The sequence below is a fragment of the Hoplias malabaricus genome, chromosome 3 (genome assembly GCF_029633855.1).
Source record: "Hoplias malabaricus isolate fHopMal1 chromosome 3, fHopMal1.hap1, whole genome shotgun sequence".
Taxonomy (NCBI): Eukaryota; Metazoa; Chordata; class Actinopteri; order Characiformes; family Erythrinidae; genus Hoplias; species Hoplias malabaricus.
Genome location: NC_089802.1, coordinates 14400250 through 14420115, shown reverse-complemented (window position 1 = coordinate 14420115; position 19866 = coordinate 14400250). Strand labels below are relative to the sequence as shown.

General features: G+C 42.0%; 1 protein-coding gene across 25 annotated transcripts in view; it reads left to right on the top strand.

Moving 5' to 3' along the window:
* Nucleotides 1-19866, top strand: part of tcf7l2 (transcription factor 7 like 2) — a 93602-nt gene that overhangs the window by 21270 nt on the left and 52466 nt on the right. For 16 of the 25 annotated variants that reach the window (XR_010801785.1, XR_010801784.1, XM_066662781.1 and 13 more), the window contains exons 4-5: nt 10952-11053; nt 18237-18296. Coding sequence is in view for 23 of the 25 variants with exons in the window: in XM_066662781.1 (XP_066518878.1) it covers nt 10952-11053; nt 18237-18296 (162 nt within the window). In the remaining 2 variants the exon portion in view is untranslated. The remainder of the gene's footprint in view (nt 1-10951; nt 11054-18236; nt 18297-19866) is intronic. The other 9 variants (XM_066662789.1, XM_066662790.1, XM_066662787.1 and 6 more) reach the window with 1 other exon arrangement.

Genomic DNA, 19866 nt, shown 5'->3' with positions numbered 1-19866 from the left:
AAAAAGCTGAATATTTGTATCTCAGAATTAAAAACTGAATACCCACCCACTGAACGATTATCTGAATAGTGGAATATTCCGGTACAGCCCCGGTTCTAATCATGTTGAACAGTTTAAGGCTGTGGCTACTGTGGGTGTTTTCCATGCAGTTAATCTGTGAGAGGTCTTTCCAAAAATGTGAACCAAGAGTTTGGCGTAGCTCTACACCAGATATTACTCTGATTTTTAAACATACTTTATATGTCCCATATGAACAGGTCTTTGATTCGATCCACACTGAAATAAAGAAATCAGTAAATACAGATTCCTTATGAACACCTTATGAGTGTTTATTTTGTGATGCACAAAACAATTTACTGACAATTCACTGACAAAAATGCACTAACTTGTGACTGCACTGTGACTTGTTTCAGTGCGTGTTTCTCTGGAGCTGTGGGAGATTGCCCTGTGGTGATGGTGGTATGTTTGAGAGAGAGTGAGAGAGCTGGAGAAAGAAGGCATTAAAGATTCAGCAGTAATTGGCTTGTGTGATGGTGTCTGTCACCACTGTTTGTGGACGGACGCTGCTGGTAATTAACAGAGAGTGGGTGGAGAGCTGGCCTGTGTGACCAAGCGGGATGCGGGGGGCCAGAGGGCCAGGTCATTACGGCAGTTTATTTGGGGGTGAGGGGTGCTCTTCGTGGGGTGCGCGCAGGAAGAGGACAGGGTCACCCAAACAGCCACACCACTCTGCCCACAGCGGCCACTCTGTGACCTTCCCCATGTCGTATTGTCAGCAGCGTTTGCTCCATCCTAATGAGCTCTATTAACCACCGCCTATTTATTTATTTATTTATGCTTTCATTTATTTATTTATCTATTTATTTGTTAATCAGTGACATTGCAGCCCCTTTCTGATTGAATAGAGATTTAGAGGTGGTTGTGACACAACGTTCTGCCTGTGGAGCCAGTTCAGTTTGACAGTTTGACATTGTTGATTAGTGCTATAGAAGGTGTTTGGTGTGTATTTGCATTTTGTGGTAAAATATGGTAAATACATGCTCAGCTGAAAGTTAGGATTTTGTTTGTGAGGTTGATTCTTTAGCGCGTCCTGTGCAAATGTGTCCACGCTCTTGTCCTGGAACCTTTGACTGAGATTCCTGATTATGGGCTTCTGCTGAACTCAGGACAAACCTTATGAATATGGAATTTAAACTGCTTCAAGGTGTGTGTGTGTGTGTTTGTGTGTGTGTGTGTTTGATGCTTGTTTGAAGGCTGCTGCTGCTGCTGGAGGTGAGAACAGTCTTCATTTTGAACTTGGGAGTGTGTGCACCAGTGTGGTAATTACCCCCTCATGGTGGCCAGGAGTGACGCTCTCCCTTCTCAGCAGAGTTGATACAACATATATGTGTGTGTGTGTGTGTGTGTGTGAGTGTGTGTGTGTGCGTGCCTGCTCCAAAGTCCAAACCCACACACTCCATACCGAGATCATCTTAGGCACACCTAGCACTGAGTTAGTGTAGTCAGGCCCAAGCACACTTTGCTGTTAAGTAGGTCAGTGTGTATGAGTTTCCATAACCCAGAACGAGAGCCCTCTCAGGGTGGAAAGCCTGATATATATATATATATATATATATATATATATATATATATGTGTGTGTGTGTGTGTGTGTGTGTGTGTGTGTGTGTATTGGTATTGTAGGCTCTTAATGTCTGATGTGTGTGTCTGCTGGTGCACACTGGCACTAAAGTCTCAGACTCATAGGGCTATTTATAGGGGCTTCTGAGGAGGCCATAATCACACAGAGAGAGAGAGAGAGAGAGAGAGACAGAGAGAGAGATTGTACAAGTCTTTAGAAAGACCATTGTCTGCCTCTTTAATTTTAATAATAATTTTTAATATTCCAATATACAGCCTTGCGCCCAGTGATTCCAGGTAGGCTCTGGACCCACCATGACCCTGAACTGGATGAGCGGTTACAGATAATGGATGGATGGATTCCAATACACATTATATTTTTTGGCAGCTTTTCTGTAGCTTTTATATTGTCCATATCAATATTGGAATAATGTTGTATCGACCGATTAAAAAATATATTGTGATACTGAAATTAGTCATATCATCCAACCCTATTAAGCACTTGAACAAGTCATTTATTTGTCACCATCAGAAAATAAGCCTAAATAATTATTGTCATAAAATCGTGTTTCATATATTTTTCGGATTTAGAGCTTATTATTAGAGCTTGCTTTCAATATATCATGAACTTTTTTTCACACACTTTTGCAAAGCAAAGCCCAGTCTTAGAATCTTAGTTTCTCCTTATGTTCCCTGTCATTCCAAACACATTCAGTGATGTTAAGGACAGTCCATTGCTCTGAGGACACTAGCAGCTTTTTCTACATTAGAACAGCAACTACTTCAAACCTACACATTCTTTCAGATCCACAGTACTGAGTTGTTTTTTCACATTTGTTAATTGGAAAGAAGCTGTGAGATATCTGTGGATATGTTTAAGCCTGATGAAAAAGGACAGCTTGGTTTTTTTGCTAATTATGCTAGTCCTGTTTGTCTGATGGTCCTTGACTGTGTTGGTGGTCTTCTAGGTATGACTCTTGTTTTATAATGTATTTTTTTTTTTTTTGGACCTGAGCAATGTGTTGGGATTTGTGAACTTTGAAAGAGCTCTGCCCATTCTCACTTATTGATTGTCTCCAGGAAAACAAGGGTGTTTGTGTGTTTTATAGCCTTGTCAGATGACGGCCCGTGTGTTAGCTTAGCTACGCCGCTAGCAACATCTCTCTACTCAGATTACAGGTAAAAGGTGTTGCCCAATTCTTCTTTCTTCAGTTTTCATGTGACTCAGCAGCTGTTTGAGTAGCACATGAGCCCACACCTGCTTAGCAAACAGAGTGTGTGCGAACACACACACACACACCTCATGCCCCGGTGTTTGGGAATGCTGCTCAGCATATACACTGTCTCCAATAAGTACAGTTTAGGCACAGATTGGGGAGACGTGTGGTATAGGCCTGATTCTTCTGTGTTTAGGAATATTTACCCTCATATTTTTATGGTAAACTCACTCTTACTGACTGTCTCTCTGTATGTCTGTCTTTCAGTCTTTCTTTCCGTTACAGACAGCTATTTTTGTTGACTGAACCATATACTATTTAATTTAGAAATATAGTTAAATATAAAAAGTAATTAACGAAAAATTGACTACAATATTTTTTAAAGTTTTATCCTTTTTTTCTAACACTTTTTACTCAGTCTGTCTTTTTCTCTCGGTCACTCTCTTCACTCGAGCTCTGACTCTCTAACACACTTACACACTCCCTCTCTTGCCATCTCCCCATGTCCTTTTCTCACTTTCTCTCTCTCTCTCTTGCTGTCCCTCTCCAGCAGACTCTCTCTTGTGTTATCTTTGTCACACTTCTCTCTCTTTCTCTTTGCCCCTTTCTCTCTCTCTCTCTCTCTCTCTCTCTCTCTCTCTCTTTCTTTCCATGTCTTTGAAACAAACACAATGCAAAAGCAAAAATGAACACAGCGGTGAGTTTCAAAAGATGGCTGCCTGTCGGATAGTTTAGAGGATTTGTTTGGGGGAAGCGAGGAGTAAATAGGAGGAAAGAGAGAGAGACAGAGAGAGGGAGAGGTGGAGTGAAAGAGAATGTGTCAGAGGGAGTTTGAGAGGGAGAAGAGAGAAGGTGAGAGGTGAGCGGATGTATGGGGTCTGCGGCCCCTGGCTGTCAGAGGGGCTGAGGAGCCCCCAGCGGCTCAGGCTTTGGAGTAAATGCACAGGCCCTGCGGACCCTCTCCTGCCCCGGGGCACACAAACCCCACGCCTGCCCACATTCCAGCTTTATTTTCCTGGTTGCAAACTGCCTCGGGCTATCTGAGCTGGTGGGGCGTACTTTTTCTTTTTTTTTTTTTTTTCTTTATTTACTCATAAAATGTGTATTAGAAGAACTAAGCAAGTGCGGAGAAACCCTCGTGTAGACTAACTTTTAGTTTCATCTAGTGTTGGGATGACTCCTCCTTTCTTTTACCTGTTCTCTTCTCCTCTGCTCCCCTCTCCCTCCTTCTCTTCTGTTCATCTGAAATCAAGGGCATTTGAATGTCTGCCACACACACTCACTCCCTCTGTCTCTCTATCTCTTTCTCTCGCTCTCACATCTCTCATGCTGCCCCCTGTCTCTCAGAGAGAGAGGGAGATGGGGTCATACAGTTGAGGGAGTTTCCTCTTCCTTGGATCAGCGATTTTCAAAGCGCTCGGCTGGATCATCATTTTGTCCTTGTACAATCACAGAAAATTGCTTCTTTTGTGGATGCGAGTTTGTACTGGAGCGCACAGTAAAATGCATGTGCATTCACAAGTGCCTTTGCTTCTCCACATCTGCAAACAAGACAATGAGGTGCAAAGGGCCTGAGGAGTAAAGAGTGCAGTGGTATTGCAGAGCAGTTCTTATCAGACCCTGTTGCTGCCTCTTTAGTGGACCCTGTTTAATCCAGGGGTCTCGGGGATTGTAATCTGTTTTATAAAGGTCTTCTTTGTTAATCTTGAGCATGGAGGGTTTCTCTTTATCAAAAATAAAGCATTTTTATTGTATTTTATATTGGAACAAATCTGCAAGCTCTGGCCAAACCTAGTATCCTCTCCCTGCAGGCATTGACATGCTGATGAGTAGGTCAATGTGTGTGTGTGTGCGCGCATGTGAGTGTGTGTTTGTAGCCTTGCATGTGCGTGACCCCTGGGCACAGATGGGCTGGGATGTTTTGGGCCTAGCCCAGTGTCTCTAGTGGGAGACTGGCCGGCCTTATGCTGAGTGCTGCCTGCAGCCCATCTCTCTCTCTCTCTCTTTCTCTCTCTCTCTCTCTGGTTCTATTCATTTATATTGTTTACATGGCTGGAATGCTTTCTGACAGATCAGCTCATCCCTTGCCGGACTGTTGGGAATAGCCTCACGTTTCGAAACCTCTCTGGCACATTAGGCGTCTGATTTGTCTGATTACAGCAAATGCCTCTGCTCTTAATCCAAACAAAATGGGCAAGCCGTTTATAGTGTGACTCGCCTTTCATTTGATAATCACATCAGATGTGTTTGCGCCGGTTTAGTTTCTGTGCCGGATGCTCCCTCTAATGCAGCGGCATTCAGCGCTCCACACAAGATCAGCCTGAGGCAGTTAATGACCTCAAGTGTACTTTAAAAGTTGATTAAAAACAGCTTCAGTCACAATGACAGTGTGATCCTTATTAAACCTTTCATAGTTTAAGGTCAAGTGCCAGGTTGGGCCCTGAGCACTGATGTTCTTGTGCCTGTGCTATAAACACAATAAAAATGTTAAAATGTGTAAGAGTTATTTCACTTATTTCACTACATTTTATATTGAACAACAAAAAATAGCAGAATTATGTACAAATTTATATTAAGTTTAAACAAAAATAGACCTAAATTAACAATAAACAGGTGAAACAGAGCACTTAAGAATTTAAGGTGGAATGGGCAGCAAGTTTGTTCTGGATTATTTTTCAGTCTCCCAGAGCTCTGGTGTAGTCCCAATCTCACCTCTCTGTCCTGACGTTACCTCCCCTGTTTTGAGGGTCCATGGGGAGTGAAATCAGGACAGGGAGGGATCACTGTGCCATGTTTCCCCTGACACAAAACAAACCCAAGTTACAAGGTGAGCCGGCAGAGCTATGTCAGGGAGACTGAATTCCTAACTTTGCTTAACACTGAAACGTGAGGTTTTTAAACCGTGGTAATTAAAACTAAAACAGTATTACTAATAATCAGGAATTTTTACCGTGGTTTACATTGTAACTAGTAAGTGTTCCATGTCTAGTGAACAGTAGCAGTATAGTATTTCTGACTATATTTTTGGAATATGACAGAAGACAGATATTTGTCTAACTACTGTCAGTAATGTGTTTCCTTCTCTCTCTCTCTCTCTCTCTCTCTCTCGCTCGCTCGCTCGCTCGCTCTCTGGGAACTCTCCAGGCAATAGAGAGAGTTCATGCCTCTGGGAAGATTTAGAGGACTCCCTTGTCTTTCACTTCATCAGAGACAATTGAGTCATTCAGGCCCATTGTGGCTGTTGGGAGGCAGGAACGAAGAGGCAAGGCAGGGTTGGAGGGCTGATAGAGGGCGGGGGACTGGCAGGACAAACCACAGAGTGCACGCTGTTGGTGGAACTCACCCTAGCAGTGGGGGGAAGGGTGCGGAGTTATCCTGGAACTCCGGAGCAATTTGTCACATCGGGACAGCACTTGAGTTACACAGGGGGCCTCCTGTAGGGGCGAGTGTAGGGGGAGGAGGAGCAGGCAGCAGGCAGAGGTCAGGGGCCACGGCCTCCTCCAGCCCAGACGCTGTGTCCATCAACAGGCCAGAGAGCAGAGGGGCGGGGCTGATGCGGGGCCTACTGGAGCTTTGGCACTGGTGCAGGCTCCGTTTTCCTTGGCATGCTTGTAAAACCTGCGGGAGGGATTAGGCAGAGGGAACATTTGCAGTAGTGGTCTAAAGTGGATACGCCTGTCAGAGCATGTGCACTCCTCTCTCAGCAGCCATGCTCATCCAGGGTGTCTCCTTTCATCCCCTAAAAACAAATCCTACATCTCCACAACCCAAGATGTCACCTGGCTCCCGGAAAACCCTGTGCCAGTACATGGCTGCCTACTTTCACATAAACAAGTTGTTAGAATAGACTTCAGTTTAGAGAATTAGAGGCTTATGGTTCCTTAATTTTAGTGTTGTATAGGTACCCTGTACCTATAAAAGCTTTCCCTGTTCTTATACATCACTTAAAAAAAATGGTTTGATACGATATACTTCTGATATCGATATGAACAATATAAAAGCCACAAAAACTGCAAAGAACAAACAAGAAATATGACATCACTGTCAGATATAAACCTCTTGGCTTTGTCAATATTAATATATTTTAACTGATTTTAAAAATGAGTGCAATGACCTGATGACATTCAGCTCAACACAAACTAACACACCACCAACACGTCAGTGTCACATTGACGCTAAGAACAATCCACCACCCAAATCATACCTGCTCTGAGATGGTCTTTGTGAGGTCCTGACCATTAAAGAACAGAGTGAATGGGGATAAGAAAGTATGCAGAGAAACAGAGGGACTACAGTCTGTAATTGTAGAACTACAAAGTGCTCCTGTGTGGTCAGTGGAGCTGATACAACAGAGAGAGAGTTGAGGTTCTGCCTCAATTCGCCAAAGAACCTTTCTTGATCAAGCTATTATGACGTTTCTTAAGCAGAATCAAAGAAATCAGGTTGTAAAGTGCACCTTTAAGCTTCTTCTACATCTTTTTCATGGATGTGAAATCTAATCTGCATTTTCCCCCCTAAATGTATCTTTACTGTTGACTGATCACACCCCGCTCCCAAACCAGAAACTCGCAAAAATGCAACAAGCTTCAACAAGGGGACTTTACAGCACGTCCGCCCCTTCTAAGTAAACAAGCAAATGCATAAACAAACAGGGAGGCAGCAATAGGCAGTGGAAGTGCAGGGAGAGAGGGGAGCAGTGGAGCTGAGGCCAGGCTGGGAGTCAATAAGTCCCTCCAGCACCAAGAATAGGACTGCACCCCGCAGTGAACCCACCACTAATTACCAGTGAATCACACCCCTTCTCCAAGAGGGTCCCGACACACACACACACACACACACACACACACACAGACTGCATACAATAGGCAAACACATAACCACTACACCAGTAAAATACTCCATGTGCAGATACCCACAGGCAACAACAGAAATTCACACATCAAGACAAAGCCAAACGCAGAACCTGAGCTTTCTACTTCTGCGTTACTGCGCACTCTTGCCTTTATGAAAGCTGTTGTGAGTTGTGAATGTCCTCATGCAGCTTGTGAAATCTCCAAAGAGTCCTGGCAAGGTCAAGCAGATGGAGAGTGATTGCTGACTTAAAGACAAGCATGAAGCGCTGAGATTGGGTAGAGGAGGACAAACAGAAGGAGCAGCAGCAAGGAGACCTACGATTGGTTGGGTCTGGCCGAAGACAAAGATGGAAGAATAATGTTTTCACCTGCGGCCTGGCTGTGTTTTGGCTCGAATCCGAGCCCAGCGGTTGACATCCCGACTGCATCGCAGGCCAAGCTACAAGGTCGACCGACTTGTCAGAAGTTTTCTTCGGGGATCTTCTGGAGTACAGCACCGTGCATCATTTTTATGACAATTTTACTCCATTTTTCATGTTTTGAGCTACAGGCAGCATATCACATTGCCTATAGAACCAAGGTTAAGAAAGACACATGGCTCCTGGGCCTTTATGGCTTGACTCACCTTTACCCCATACATACACCCTCTCTCAATATATCTTTTATTTTCTTCCCTCTTTTTGCCACATTCTGAAAGCAGTTCTTTTGCTTCTACCTGGTAACTGTCTTGTCACAGTTACCAGTGCCTAACCACACTAGATGATCAAGCATTTTCATGCAAATCCACTGAACACCTCTCTTTGCTCCACAGATTGTTTGAATACTAATTTGAATTTATTCTCAGGCTGTGTGAGAAGCCTCTGCTATGAAAGGTCATGTTTCCCATCCTCCATTGATGTTGTTTTTCAGGTCCCCCTGCAATAACAACCATCAGGACCCAGTTTGTCCCTTCACCTGAGTAAAGGAGCTTATGCAGTGGGCACACTCAGTGTGAGAAGTCAGTGCGAGTCTCTGCACTCCTGATGGGATGAGCAGAACTTTGATAAACTTTAAACAGATCACACAGAGCCACAGGCCCATACTCACTCTTTTACTTTTCTGTGTAGCTGAAGGTCAGAGGTTCACAGGCTGTGCTTATAATAGACTGACTTTTAACAATACTATGCTTCATAATGTATCCTTGTTTGTGACGTTTGCCAAGTTTGTGCAGACACAAAGCAAATGCAAATCCGTAGTGCCACATTTGAAAAAAAATCTATTGTACTATTGTCCGATTTATTTATTTATTTATTTATTTAGAAGTCCTGTTGTTTACTGCAAGTATTTAACCCTTTAAAGCAGATGCATAAAAGTGATTTCTGTTTAATCCGCTTTCCTCTATATAATGTGTTTTATTTCCAGTAGTTTTTTTGTTGCATTAATTTGATACACCACCTAACTTGTGGATTACTAAAGCAGACTTTGCACCGTCAGTGGAAAGGTTTGGAATTGGCCCAATTTTGTGATCTGTGTGAGGAACTGGCTTGGCTAGGAAGGTGGAAAGAGGGTGTGGGTCATTGTACACGTCTTCCAGTGTGTGTGTGTGGAGATTAGAACATAAATATGCTGCCTCTCAGCCTCTGTCCTGTGCAGGACCAGTTCATGGAGGATGAGGTTGAGGGGAAGGTGAGAATAGATAGGACGACACACTTGTTTCCTGTAACTGAGTGAGGCGGATAAGGCATGGTTCAGAACCTCACCTACTGCCCTATAACTGTGCACTTCCATTTTGGAGGAGGTCATTGTCCCTACACTGCTGCCCATATATAGTGTGTTTAGTCAACACTAGGAATGTGCTGATTTTTCTCTGCCAATACTGGTGCCCATGGAGTCACTTTATGTTCCAACTAAAGTCTTAACATCCCTTTCTTTTCAATAATTAAATTCCTAAAACCTAATTGTTGATTATCAAAATGACATATTTAAAATTTAAATTCAAGGAAGAAGACTGCTAATATATAAAAAGTGGCTTGGATAAAACTCTAAACTTTGTGTTCATTCAGTACACACAGATCTATGATAATGCAGCTCAAACTTTTATGGAAAGCCCCACCCCTCGTTTGATGGGGTTGGTTCTTTTGGTTTGTGATGTATGAAACCCTGGCTGTGTGAATTCACATGTTTGAGACTGTGATTGCAACACTGCCATTTTAAAGAGGAAATACTCAGCAGTGGTGTGGACTAGTACTTTGTGCATCAAATATCTTCTAAAAAATAAACAAAACTACATGGACACATTGACAAGTAATAAAAATATATATTTATATATTTACTCTGGAGAGTGTCTTAGAAAAAAAACAACAACACACATCTCAAGACATATTTGGACATTTATTCTGTACTAAAAATGTAAGACCATTGCAGGTTATGATAATTTGATACAACATGTCAGACCATTTGGCAGTTATTTAAAATGTTATTGCAGACAGGCTGGAAATCATATTTCTTTACAAAAAGAGTCTACCATCAGTTTGATATTGATATGTTAAAAGTATATTCCTCTAAAACATTTTATTAAGTAACCTAAGTCATTCCATTCACACAGGTGAGTGGTATTCAAAAAATGGAGCCACTATAAATGAAATGTATGACTAATAACATACTGAATAAAGCATTGTTACAGTTTGAAATGACACAGTGCCTAAACCCAGTGTTCAATTTAGCTTGATCACATCTAACTAAAACACAATCTGTTTAATGAAGTTAGTGCAAATGTAACATGACAAATTTTCACTCCATACAACAGACGTTTACAAGTGTGTAATGAGAGAGAGAGAGAGCACTGAAAAGCTCTGGGTCAATCATTGACCGGCTCGGCCACTGAACACACTCAAGTCCCCACCCTTTTATAAGTACGCAGAAAGGCAATAAAACGTACCTGGCATTCCAGAGAATTCTTCTGTATGGCACAAAATAGACTTTGTGTTATCATGGTCATCTGACAATATCTTTCAGTTAATAAAAATTCAAAACTGAAGTAACCCTTTAATTACTGCCTCCATGGCACATATGGCCAGTTCCACCTCATGCATCATTCAAATCAGGATATGTTTCAACGCACTATTTATTTGATTTTTGCATTCTTTTTTTTCCCTTTTTTTTACATTCTGAATCATATGGTCATTTTCCCAGGATATTTTTACCCTTATATTCCTTCCTCCCTTTGCTTTCTGCATTGTTAACATGTTTTTTGTTTCTCCATTTTGTTTCTTTCTACCATTCAGTATCTACAGATGAAATGGCCACTGCTAGATGTTCAAGCAGGAAGTCTTCAAAGTAGACAAGCACTTAAAGATGCCAGGTCCCCTTCTCCAGCACACATCGTTGTAAGTAACACCCATTAGTCATTACATTTACAAAGCTCTTTGTTTTACGATGCAGAAAGGAAAAAAGAACCTCTTCCTGTATCCTCTATTGTTCGTATCTTTGGGACCTCACACTTCGGTCCTAAAACAAACCTGTCGAGTGAGTGCAAGTGAATAACTGCTGCTATTTACGTGACGTGTGACAGCACAGAATGTGTCTTAGGAATCAGTGCAGGGTTGATTTAGGGACTCCTGTAATACAGTAGGGGATAAAAGAGCATTGTACTTTTTTAGCCATTAAAATATGAATAAAGCCTTTAAGCTAGCCTCTACAGAGAGGTCCATGGAACACATAGTAGTGATAATAAGTGGCAATTGTATATCCTTTGGCTGCTCTGAGGCCTTCTGGCTCATCGCTATGGTAGGATCGGTTAATTAGCGGCCAGGCAGAGCATAGGTTAGTAGCAGTTGTAGTGGAATCAAGCCTTGCAGGAGGATTTATTTGACCTGTAATATTAGGAACGTGGGTAGTTTTACATCCACACTGTTAACCCCAAACTCCACAAGCACACGTTCAACATGTGCAAGCGGCTATAACACAAACATATCTATAGACTGATACAATAAAGGCATGCAATTTTGCATCATGATTTCTGTTACTGGGCAAACTATTTAAAGGGCTCAGCAGAATTTCTAGGTTATTTATATATTTATGTATTTTTATTTATTTATTTAATTGTTTATTTTTTTTAGATCGCCTATGCCTTGGTCCTAGGGTCAAATTTAGGTGCAATACAGAGCAGTCAATAAAATGTTGAATATTAGTAAGTTAACAGGGTGCCTTTGGCCCCTGACAGAGCAATAGTACTACACTATTAGGATATTTGTTGTCTTAACTTTATAATTGGTGTCAGAGGACATAACTCTTTTACCAAAAGTGCACTTTCGAGCTCATGAGTAGCCTTTTGGGGGGGAAAAAAGAAGAAGAAAATCTACTTGACATGTTCTTAGTTTGTTTTGGGTGACTCAGGTCTCATGCAAGAAAACTTCCATTGCTTCCAAAAAATAAGCTTGCGGTTGTGATCAGTTCACATAAACTCCCAGACTTCAGCCCATCTCTGTGGAACTGAGTTAAGAATAGCTCACTGCCACCCTGTGTTTATTTGAAACAGACCTGTCAAAAGTTAAGTTTAGCACCAAAGAGTTGGCGATGGCAGCGTTTTGATGAACTGAAGAGCCAGTGAGATCTTCACACTGTAAAGGTAGCTGGCTATTTTTAGAGCAGATGGGCAGGATTTAGAAGGCTGCCTTCTGCTTATTTTAAGAGAGGGAGACAGGAAATGGACACCCGTCTTTCTCTAAATCATTAAACGTGTGGGAGGCAGTTAAGGTCAGTTTCAGGTAAAATCTGCGCTTGACTTTAATCCCTCCTGGTCTGGTAAGGCTATAAATACTTATCAACACAGTACAATGTTCTCCATTGCCTTAGAGCAGGGCTTTAAAGACCTCCCACAGCTCACCTGTGCCTCTGATCAGACCTCATTCCAAATGCCACTGCATTTCCTCTCCACCTCCCCTTATTTAATCATGGCCTTCCTTTGTTTATTTATTTGTTGTGATTGGTTCATTCTGGGATTTGTTTGATCAAGTTCTGGTTTGGTGAGTTCAGACACTCGTCAGTACGGTCTGTGCTATTGTGACTAGTGAGAAAGGAGAAAGAGCAAATTAGACATGAGCTCCTCTCTCTCTCTCTCTCTCTCTCTACTCTCATTCTCTCTCAATCTCATTCTCTCTCTCACTCTCTTTCCCTCTCTATCTCTCTCTCTCTTTCCCTCTCTCTCTCTCTCTCTCTCTCTCTCTCTCTCTCTTTCCCTCTCTCTCTCTCTCTCTCTCTCTCTCTCTCTCTCTCTCTCTCTCTCTCTCTCGACTGTTTGATTTGATGTTTCCTTCGTTTGCATCATGCTGCTGGTGAACCTTTAGTCAGACACCTTGCATTTGTCTGAGATGGACCAGCATGTTAAGACTTGGTTGTCCAATTATATGGACATTACAGGTCAATACTCAGGTACACATTAGGGCTGTGCAATATATTCATTATTTATCTTCATTTTGATACTGGACTTTGCAATATTGAAGTTGCATGTTATAATAATTCTGAACATCCTCAGATATCTTACACATATTTTATTGAATTAGGACATTTACAAGTTTCAACAAACGTCTTTGTGACCAGTGTGTTTTAATATATTCGTATTATAATTCTTTTGATAAACCATTTTAAGATACACTACGTAGGATTTGGTATTTTTGCTCCTGGGCTCCCCCTGCAGTTGCGGGGGAGTAATTCACTATTACAGCACAGTACTGAAATCAAGGGGTAGGGAGAGGTGTTTTCCTGCCCTCCTACAGATTTACACAGCACAGTTGCTGCAGCACTGAGCCCAGAGTAGCACACACAAAGGCACCTATCTCATTATTACAGGTCAGTGAAACACCACAATTATTTCAAAGCTGTTCTTTTAAGTTAAAAATGCTACATAAGTGTTGCTTCAGGGGTTGACGATACAGCACAGAAAAACCATGCCCCAACACACCTATATGTCTATACATGGCCTACATGCTCTGTATGAGATATCTTTTTCCGTAACCCATAAACAGGACAGAATAGTTCCTTCTGCTGTCAGTTCGAAATAACACCTGGCCTCTTTGACCCCTGGCTGCCAGGTTGGACTGTCTGCAGTGGGCCGATAAGAGGATGCTGATGGGCGTGAGATAAAGAACAGGAGCTGAAGTTCAAGTGACCGACCCTCCAATCAGCTGGAGAGAGACAGAGACTGAGCGAGGCGCACAGATGCATAGACGTAGGAGGGGGTGCGTGGTTGGGGGCGTAGAAGGAGAATAAGGGCAGATGTGCAATATCCTGGATGAAGTGTGTCAGGGCAGATGAGAAGCTCAGTGCTGGACAGATTGATGAAAAGTGTTAAACAGGTGGCTAAAAAAAGAAAGAAAAAACCCATACAACTGAAAATTCACTTTGGGTCGTCCTGTAAGAGAGAACAGTGAAATTGACCAGAGCCTTCTCGCTCGGATCGGGACAGTTGAGAGACCTCTGAGCCTGTTTTACCCAATACATGTGCTTATGATATGGCATGATATGTTGGAACAGACAAAAAATACTTTTTTGATTTTTTTTTAAAATCATATCATTGTTATTGAAAAACATTATATTGCGATATATAATGATATTGATTTATTGTCCAGCCCTAGTCCCGTAGTAGTAATGCATTTAGTCAGTGTTTTTTAAACATTAATAATATCCATAATCCGACCAGATACATCTGTTTATTGTCATGTACATATGTAGACGTGTACACATTATTGACTGATAGCTGTTATTAATAAGTAGCTATACATAGAGCATTAAAACGAATACCCAGTGATTAGCGTTAGTAACTGACTGTCCTCACCTCTACAAATTCATTCATGGAGAGTGCTTTAGGGGGAAACTGTTGGGAAGTTGGAGAAGTGATATTTCTCCACAGCTGTGACAGATCGAGCATTCGTTCCAGGCTCGGTTTCCTGTGTCCTGTCTGCCTATGTGCACAGCTGTCCACTGCTGCTCCAGCGGCCACCACTGTGCGCTACCAGCACGTGACGGAGGCTCGTAGTGTAACATACAGAACAGATAGTATAGGAGCCAGGTTCACGACTGAGATCACACTGACAGATGAGTCAAATACTCATCAATACAATGAGCAGCATGTGAATCATAAACCTGTTTTTGAAAGGTTTAACTCAAAAATATTTTGGGTGTTTTTGCTTAGATTCCTCACTCCTAACTTAGTAACACATTTTGAAGTGTTTTCAGTGTGCTTACTGAATAAGCCTTGGGATGTGAACTTATAAAGGAGCTTGAGTTAAAACCAGAATTGTACATTATTAAGTGAGGAATGTGACTTCAACTATGAGAGCTTCAGTATTTGATGAGCATTTCACAAAAAAAATAAAAAAATAAATCCACGCTGGGAATTTAAAAAGCAGTGCAGAAATTCACACACACACACACACACACACACACACACACACACACACAATCTGCACACACTGTCCCTTCACTCTGAGTCTTGTCGAGGCCGGACAATGTCTCCATTGTTTTCAGGGCTTTCACTGGCAGCAGGGGATGGCTGGAGTGTTAACTGTTTCCCCACCAGGCTCAGCTGCAGTGTACGAGTGTATGTGAAGGCAGACCATGTTGTATGGAATGCCGGGACCGGCGGGACGTGGAGAGCGGAGGAGGGGGGTAGGGTGGGGGGTGTAAGAGTTGTGTTTTGTGCCTGTTCCGAGTGTATGGTAATTAGTATTGAGGAAGTAATGGAATGTGAGCAGTTCATACAGCCTGAGACCTCCCACCTGAAACCCTACATTCTCAGCCACTCTGTGCTCTCAGTTCATAACACCAGTCCAACCAGAACTAACCTAACCACTGTGACAGATGAAGATGGAATTACAGGTTTTCTTTAAAACCAGCCGTAAATATCCAATCATATGAGGGGATATTTAAAAGGAAAAAGGAGAAAATAACGTCTTCCCAGCCTCCCACTGGGTGTGGGAGATGGAGTTGGTCATGGCAAGCTTGTGTGGGGGGCCAGGAGTTTGCCTTGGTAATTTGCTCTCTCTTTTTTTTCTTTTTTTTTTTTTCTTGCTGTGTGAATGGTCGTGCACCTGGACTGGCTGGACAATAGCAGGGAGGGCCAGAGGCCTGCTGGGAAATCCCAGCCCCCTTGCTGATAATGAGCACCCCGGTGTCACAGCCTTCAGACAAAACTCCAATACATTCACACATACTCACTCACTCACTCACTCACTCACTCACTCATTCACTCACTCTCACATTCTCTCTCTCTCTCTCTCTCTCTATATATATATATATATATATATATATATATATATATATATATATATTATCCCTTTTTCTCTTTCTTTTTTTTTCAGTACAGTAACACTCTTATAGTTCTGTTTTGAAGTCTTTATTACCCTTTTCATTCTGTTCTTCTTCAACATGCACAGGATTGCCTTTTTCCCTGCAATGTTTTTCCAAGGCTTTTCCTGGCTTCTATTTGACATTGTTTTAATAACTCAGTCCTGACAGTCCAGTAGTTGTCACTGTGTCAACTTAGGACAGCAACAAAAAATTTTTCATAATGATTTAATCTTTTGACAGGTATATGATTAATTGTCTAGTCAAACAATTATGCTCTAACGTCGTCCTGTCTTAGCAACACCATCATACAAAGTTACATCTGAGCCACAACTGGTGATGTATATCATTTCCCCCCAACGCTTCCTGTGGTTCAGTACCTGTATCACATCTGTTGTTGGCACAAAACTGTATTTTCCAAATTGTAAACATTTTTTTTATTGGTTTTAGTCCAGAATTCTAATGGTGTATAATAACGACAAAAATGGAGAGAGAGGGTTTTGTTCCAACAGACACTGTATGGAGGTTCTATAATACTAGAGTGCTTAGTTAATAATCCACTGGATTGTCCAAACATTGCAGCAGTCCTTGTCTTCATCACTGGTCTGCTATCTGCACTGGACTCAAGGCGTTTGGCCACAGCTGACCATGACCAGCGTCAGTCCTACACCCACCACACAGTTTCTCACCCAAACACAATGTGCAAATACACACGTTACTGAGAGTAAATACTGATGAGGTCATTGACATCCATGCTTTTTTAATTGTAAGTTGCCTAATCTGAACACACAGGCCACCCACAACATTGTACAGGGAACTTGATGATGTTTTATAAAGGTGTGTGTGTGTGTGTGTGTGTGTGTGTGTATTTATATAGGTGTTACTGAGTTAAAGGTCAGCTAAACCCAGGATCGCCCCCGTAGCTCATAAAGAAACTTAAAGTGTGCCTGCCCAGGGAGCCCTTCTGAGTGTGTGTGTGTGTGTGTGTGTGTGTGTGTGTGTGTGTGTTATGATTAGCATCACTCACTTTTATGAGGTGATGTATGACTTCTTTATGTCCTTCCTCCTTTCTCTTCCTTTTTCCTGTTCTCCTTCTCCTAACCTTTCATGGTGTGACAGGGTGCCCCATTGACCTCTCCATGAGCAAGTGTTAGCGTAGCCACGTTAGCACCCATCCCTCTGTATTCTCATGGAGCCAGAAGCGTTCCTGAGCCATTTGGTAAGGATGTGCTAGGATCTGAACTGGGGCTGCTAGCATAAAAGTCTCACCAAAGAATGTCCGGTTGAAGACGTGCAGAGAGAAGAGAAGTTTTTAAAACCACTTTTTAACAAAATGTTCACTTAACATTTTTAACTAAGGCGTGGGAGGTTATTTTTGAATTATGAATTTTAACTGCATAACATGTATTCATTAATGCTAGTTTAGTCAATGTTTACAAGCAATATGACCACAGCACAAACCACAACATTTACTACTCATAATAATAGTAATAATACAAAGTTATAATGTTGATAAGGTTAGTAGAAATATAAATATATAAAATATTTAATAAATGTTATAGTCTTAGCAACGTAGGGCATTTTATCTTTGCTCATTCTTTCTGTCAATAAATCTGTTTGGTAATTTCATTTTGTTAATTCTGGCAAGATTTAAACTTTTCTGATATGTATTTAACTGTATTTTTAAACTTGAAAGTTGTAGTCAACATATAACAATGCCATGTTTTAGTTTGAGTGATTCCTCTTACAAAATTCTTATTTCAACTTAAACAGTATAAATGTCAGCCTATGCTTATGTTATATAGCATATACTAACTAGTCACGGTCTAGTGGTTAAAATAAATCTACCCATTATGTGTAATGGGAGCTGTAGATAAACAACAATATATATGTAGACCACATTTAAGAATAAATTGTAAATATGTGGCAGCGTGTATGAAGCTGTCTCATGGGCTTGATGTGGTAGTTTGAGGTCCCGTGTGTCTAGTCTCACACTCAGGAACTGCTTGCTTACACTTTAGTGGTGTGTGTAGTTTACAGTGTGTAGAGTAAAAAAGATTGGCCCAAAACACAGGAAACAGCCTTTAAATGGAAGCTAGCTGCATGGAGGAAATAGGCAGTGGAAGTAGTTTCTACAGTCATAGTGTGTGTTAATTCATTCCCTGATGTGAAAAGTGTGCCATGAAACAATTGTGTGACTCCGGCACGTCCGTCTTTGCCTTTCAGGGGCCCTTCTGCTTGGAATTCCCCGGACAGGCCGATCTGAGCCTTCACCAATTTCAGTTGGTGAGAATTTTGAATTCCAAGTATCTTGTAGCTGGATTATATATAGGGCATGTAATGAATACATATGTACAATGTACAGACACCATAACACCAGGATAAATAATGCTTGACATTTAACTTGTAGCTAAAATGCAATGTTTAGCTCCCTATACTTATAAAATACTGCTGTGTTTTTGCTCTATAAAGTGAGCCTGCATTTGGAAACATTTGTCAATGATCCATACACACTTAGTCCTGTAGTTGGAGTCCTGTCCAAACTACTCAGGCCTTCTTTTGGTGAAGTATGAATTCTGTGGGTGTGATTCTGTATGTCACTGTGCACAGTTGTGAAATTGCACTTTGCAGATCTATTAATGATGCCATAAAATTGCACCAAATGTTGTAAAGAACCCACACAAGGTTCACTAACCTACACAAGCTCCTCCAGCTAAACCCATACCAGCATGGTTAGTTTAAAAGACACAGGCATGGTCAGCTTTACAGACACCAGCACATTAAACTCCACCCACAGCCAGCATGTTCACTTTAACCCACACCAGTTTGTTTGTACAGTTTCACACTCACAGCTCCTGTCTTATTAGAATGTTGTGTAAGGCCATGGATGCAGCAGCCATTTTTCCCCATTTTAGTATTGTTCAAAATAGTGGTCTGTGTTTTGAATTGTGGACCCAGCATCAATGTCAGAATTGAATCATGAGCCAAGTGGATGGCTACGTCTCTTGCCTGTTTAGTGCTGGAGTCCTGCTGGATGATTTAACTTGATGTTTTTCCATGTTGATCTGAAGGGATCAGTCCTTTAGGGTGCATTCCTCACGGCCTCAGCACCTCCCCGAGCTTTACCTTTGTGAGTGCTCCATGCTTGTGAACCGCATTCGTGTGGTGGTAATTATTTTTCTCTCATCTTCCGGAATGGCGGCGATTATTTCGTTCTTTCTTTCTTTTTTTTCTCCCCTCTTTCTTTTTCTTTCTCCTGAAGCAGCTGGCATGAAGAGGGTGCTTTTCAGTTCTGGCATCTGGGGTTGAACGTATGCCAGCGAGGAGTTAGGAGGTGGAGTGGAGTGGGTTGTGTTTGCTCGCATGCATGTGCAGTGGCGTGTCATGCGGGTCGAGGTTAAGGATGTTTGTACGAGACAAGGCCGCAGTCTCGCTGTCTTAATTGTCCTCTTGTCCACTGGCACAGAAGCGATCTATTAATAGGATGGGTGTGCATGTGGAGAATAAGGGTTAGAGAGTGAGGGAGTGAGGGAGATAGAGGGAGACTTTTGTGGCAGCGTTGGCCGAACGCAGAGTGGCATGACGCTGGTGCTGCAGAGGGTTTCATTCACTCCTCTGCCCTCCTTGACGGGCGCAAATAGTTGAGGGGTGCTCAAAGAGGGGCACACAATGGGGTAGCCTTGTCTGCCAAACGCGCTGCCGGCGCAGGGATCAGTGGGCTGAGAGATTGTTTAGCTCATCGTCTTGCATTTAGCTCTGTGAAGTGAGCCCGTGGCATTGTGGGAAGAGCTTGTCATGGAGACGGCGAGAGGATAACTCTTTATTTATTTTTTATTTTTTTGTCCTCTTTTGTCAT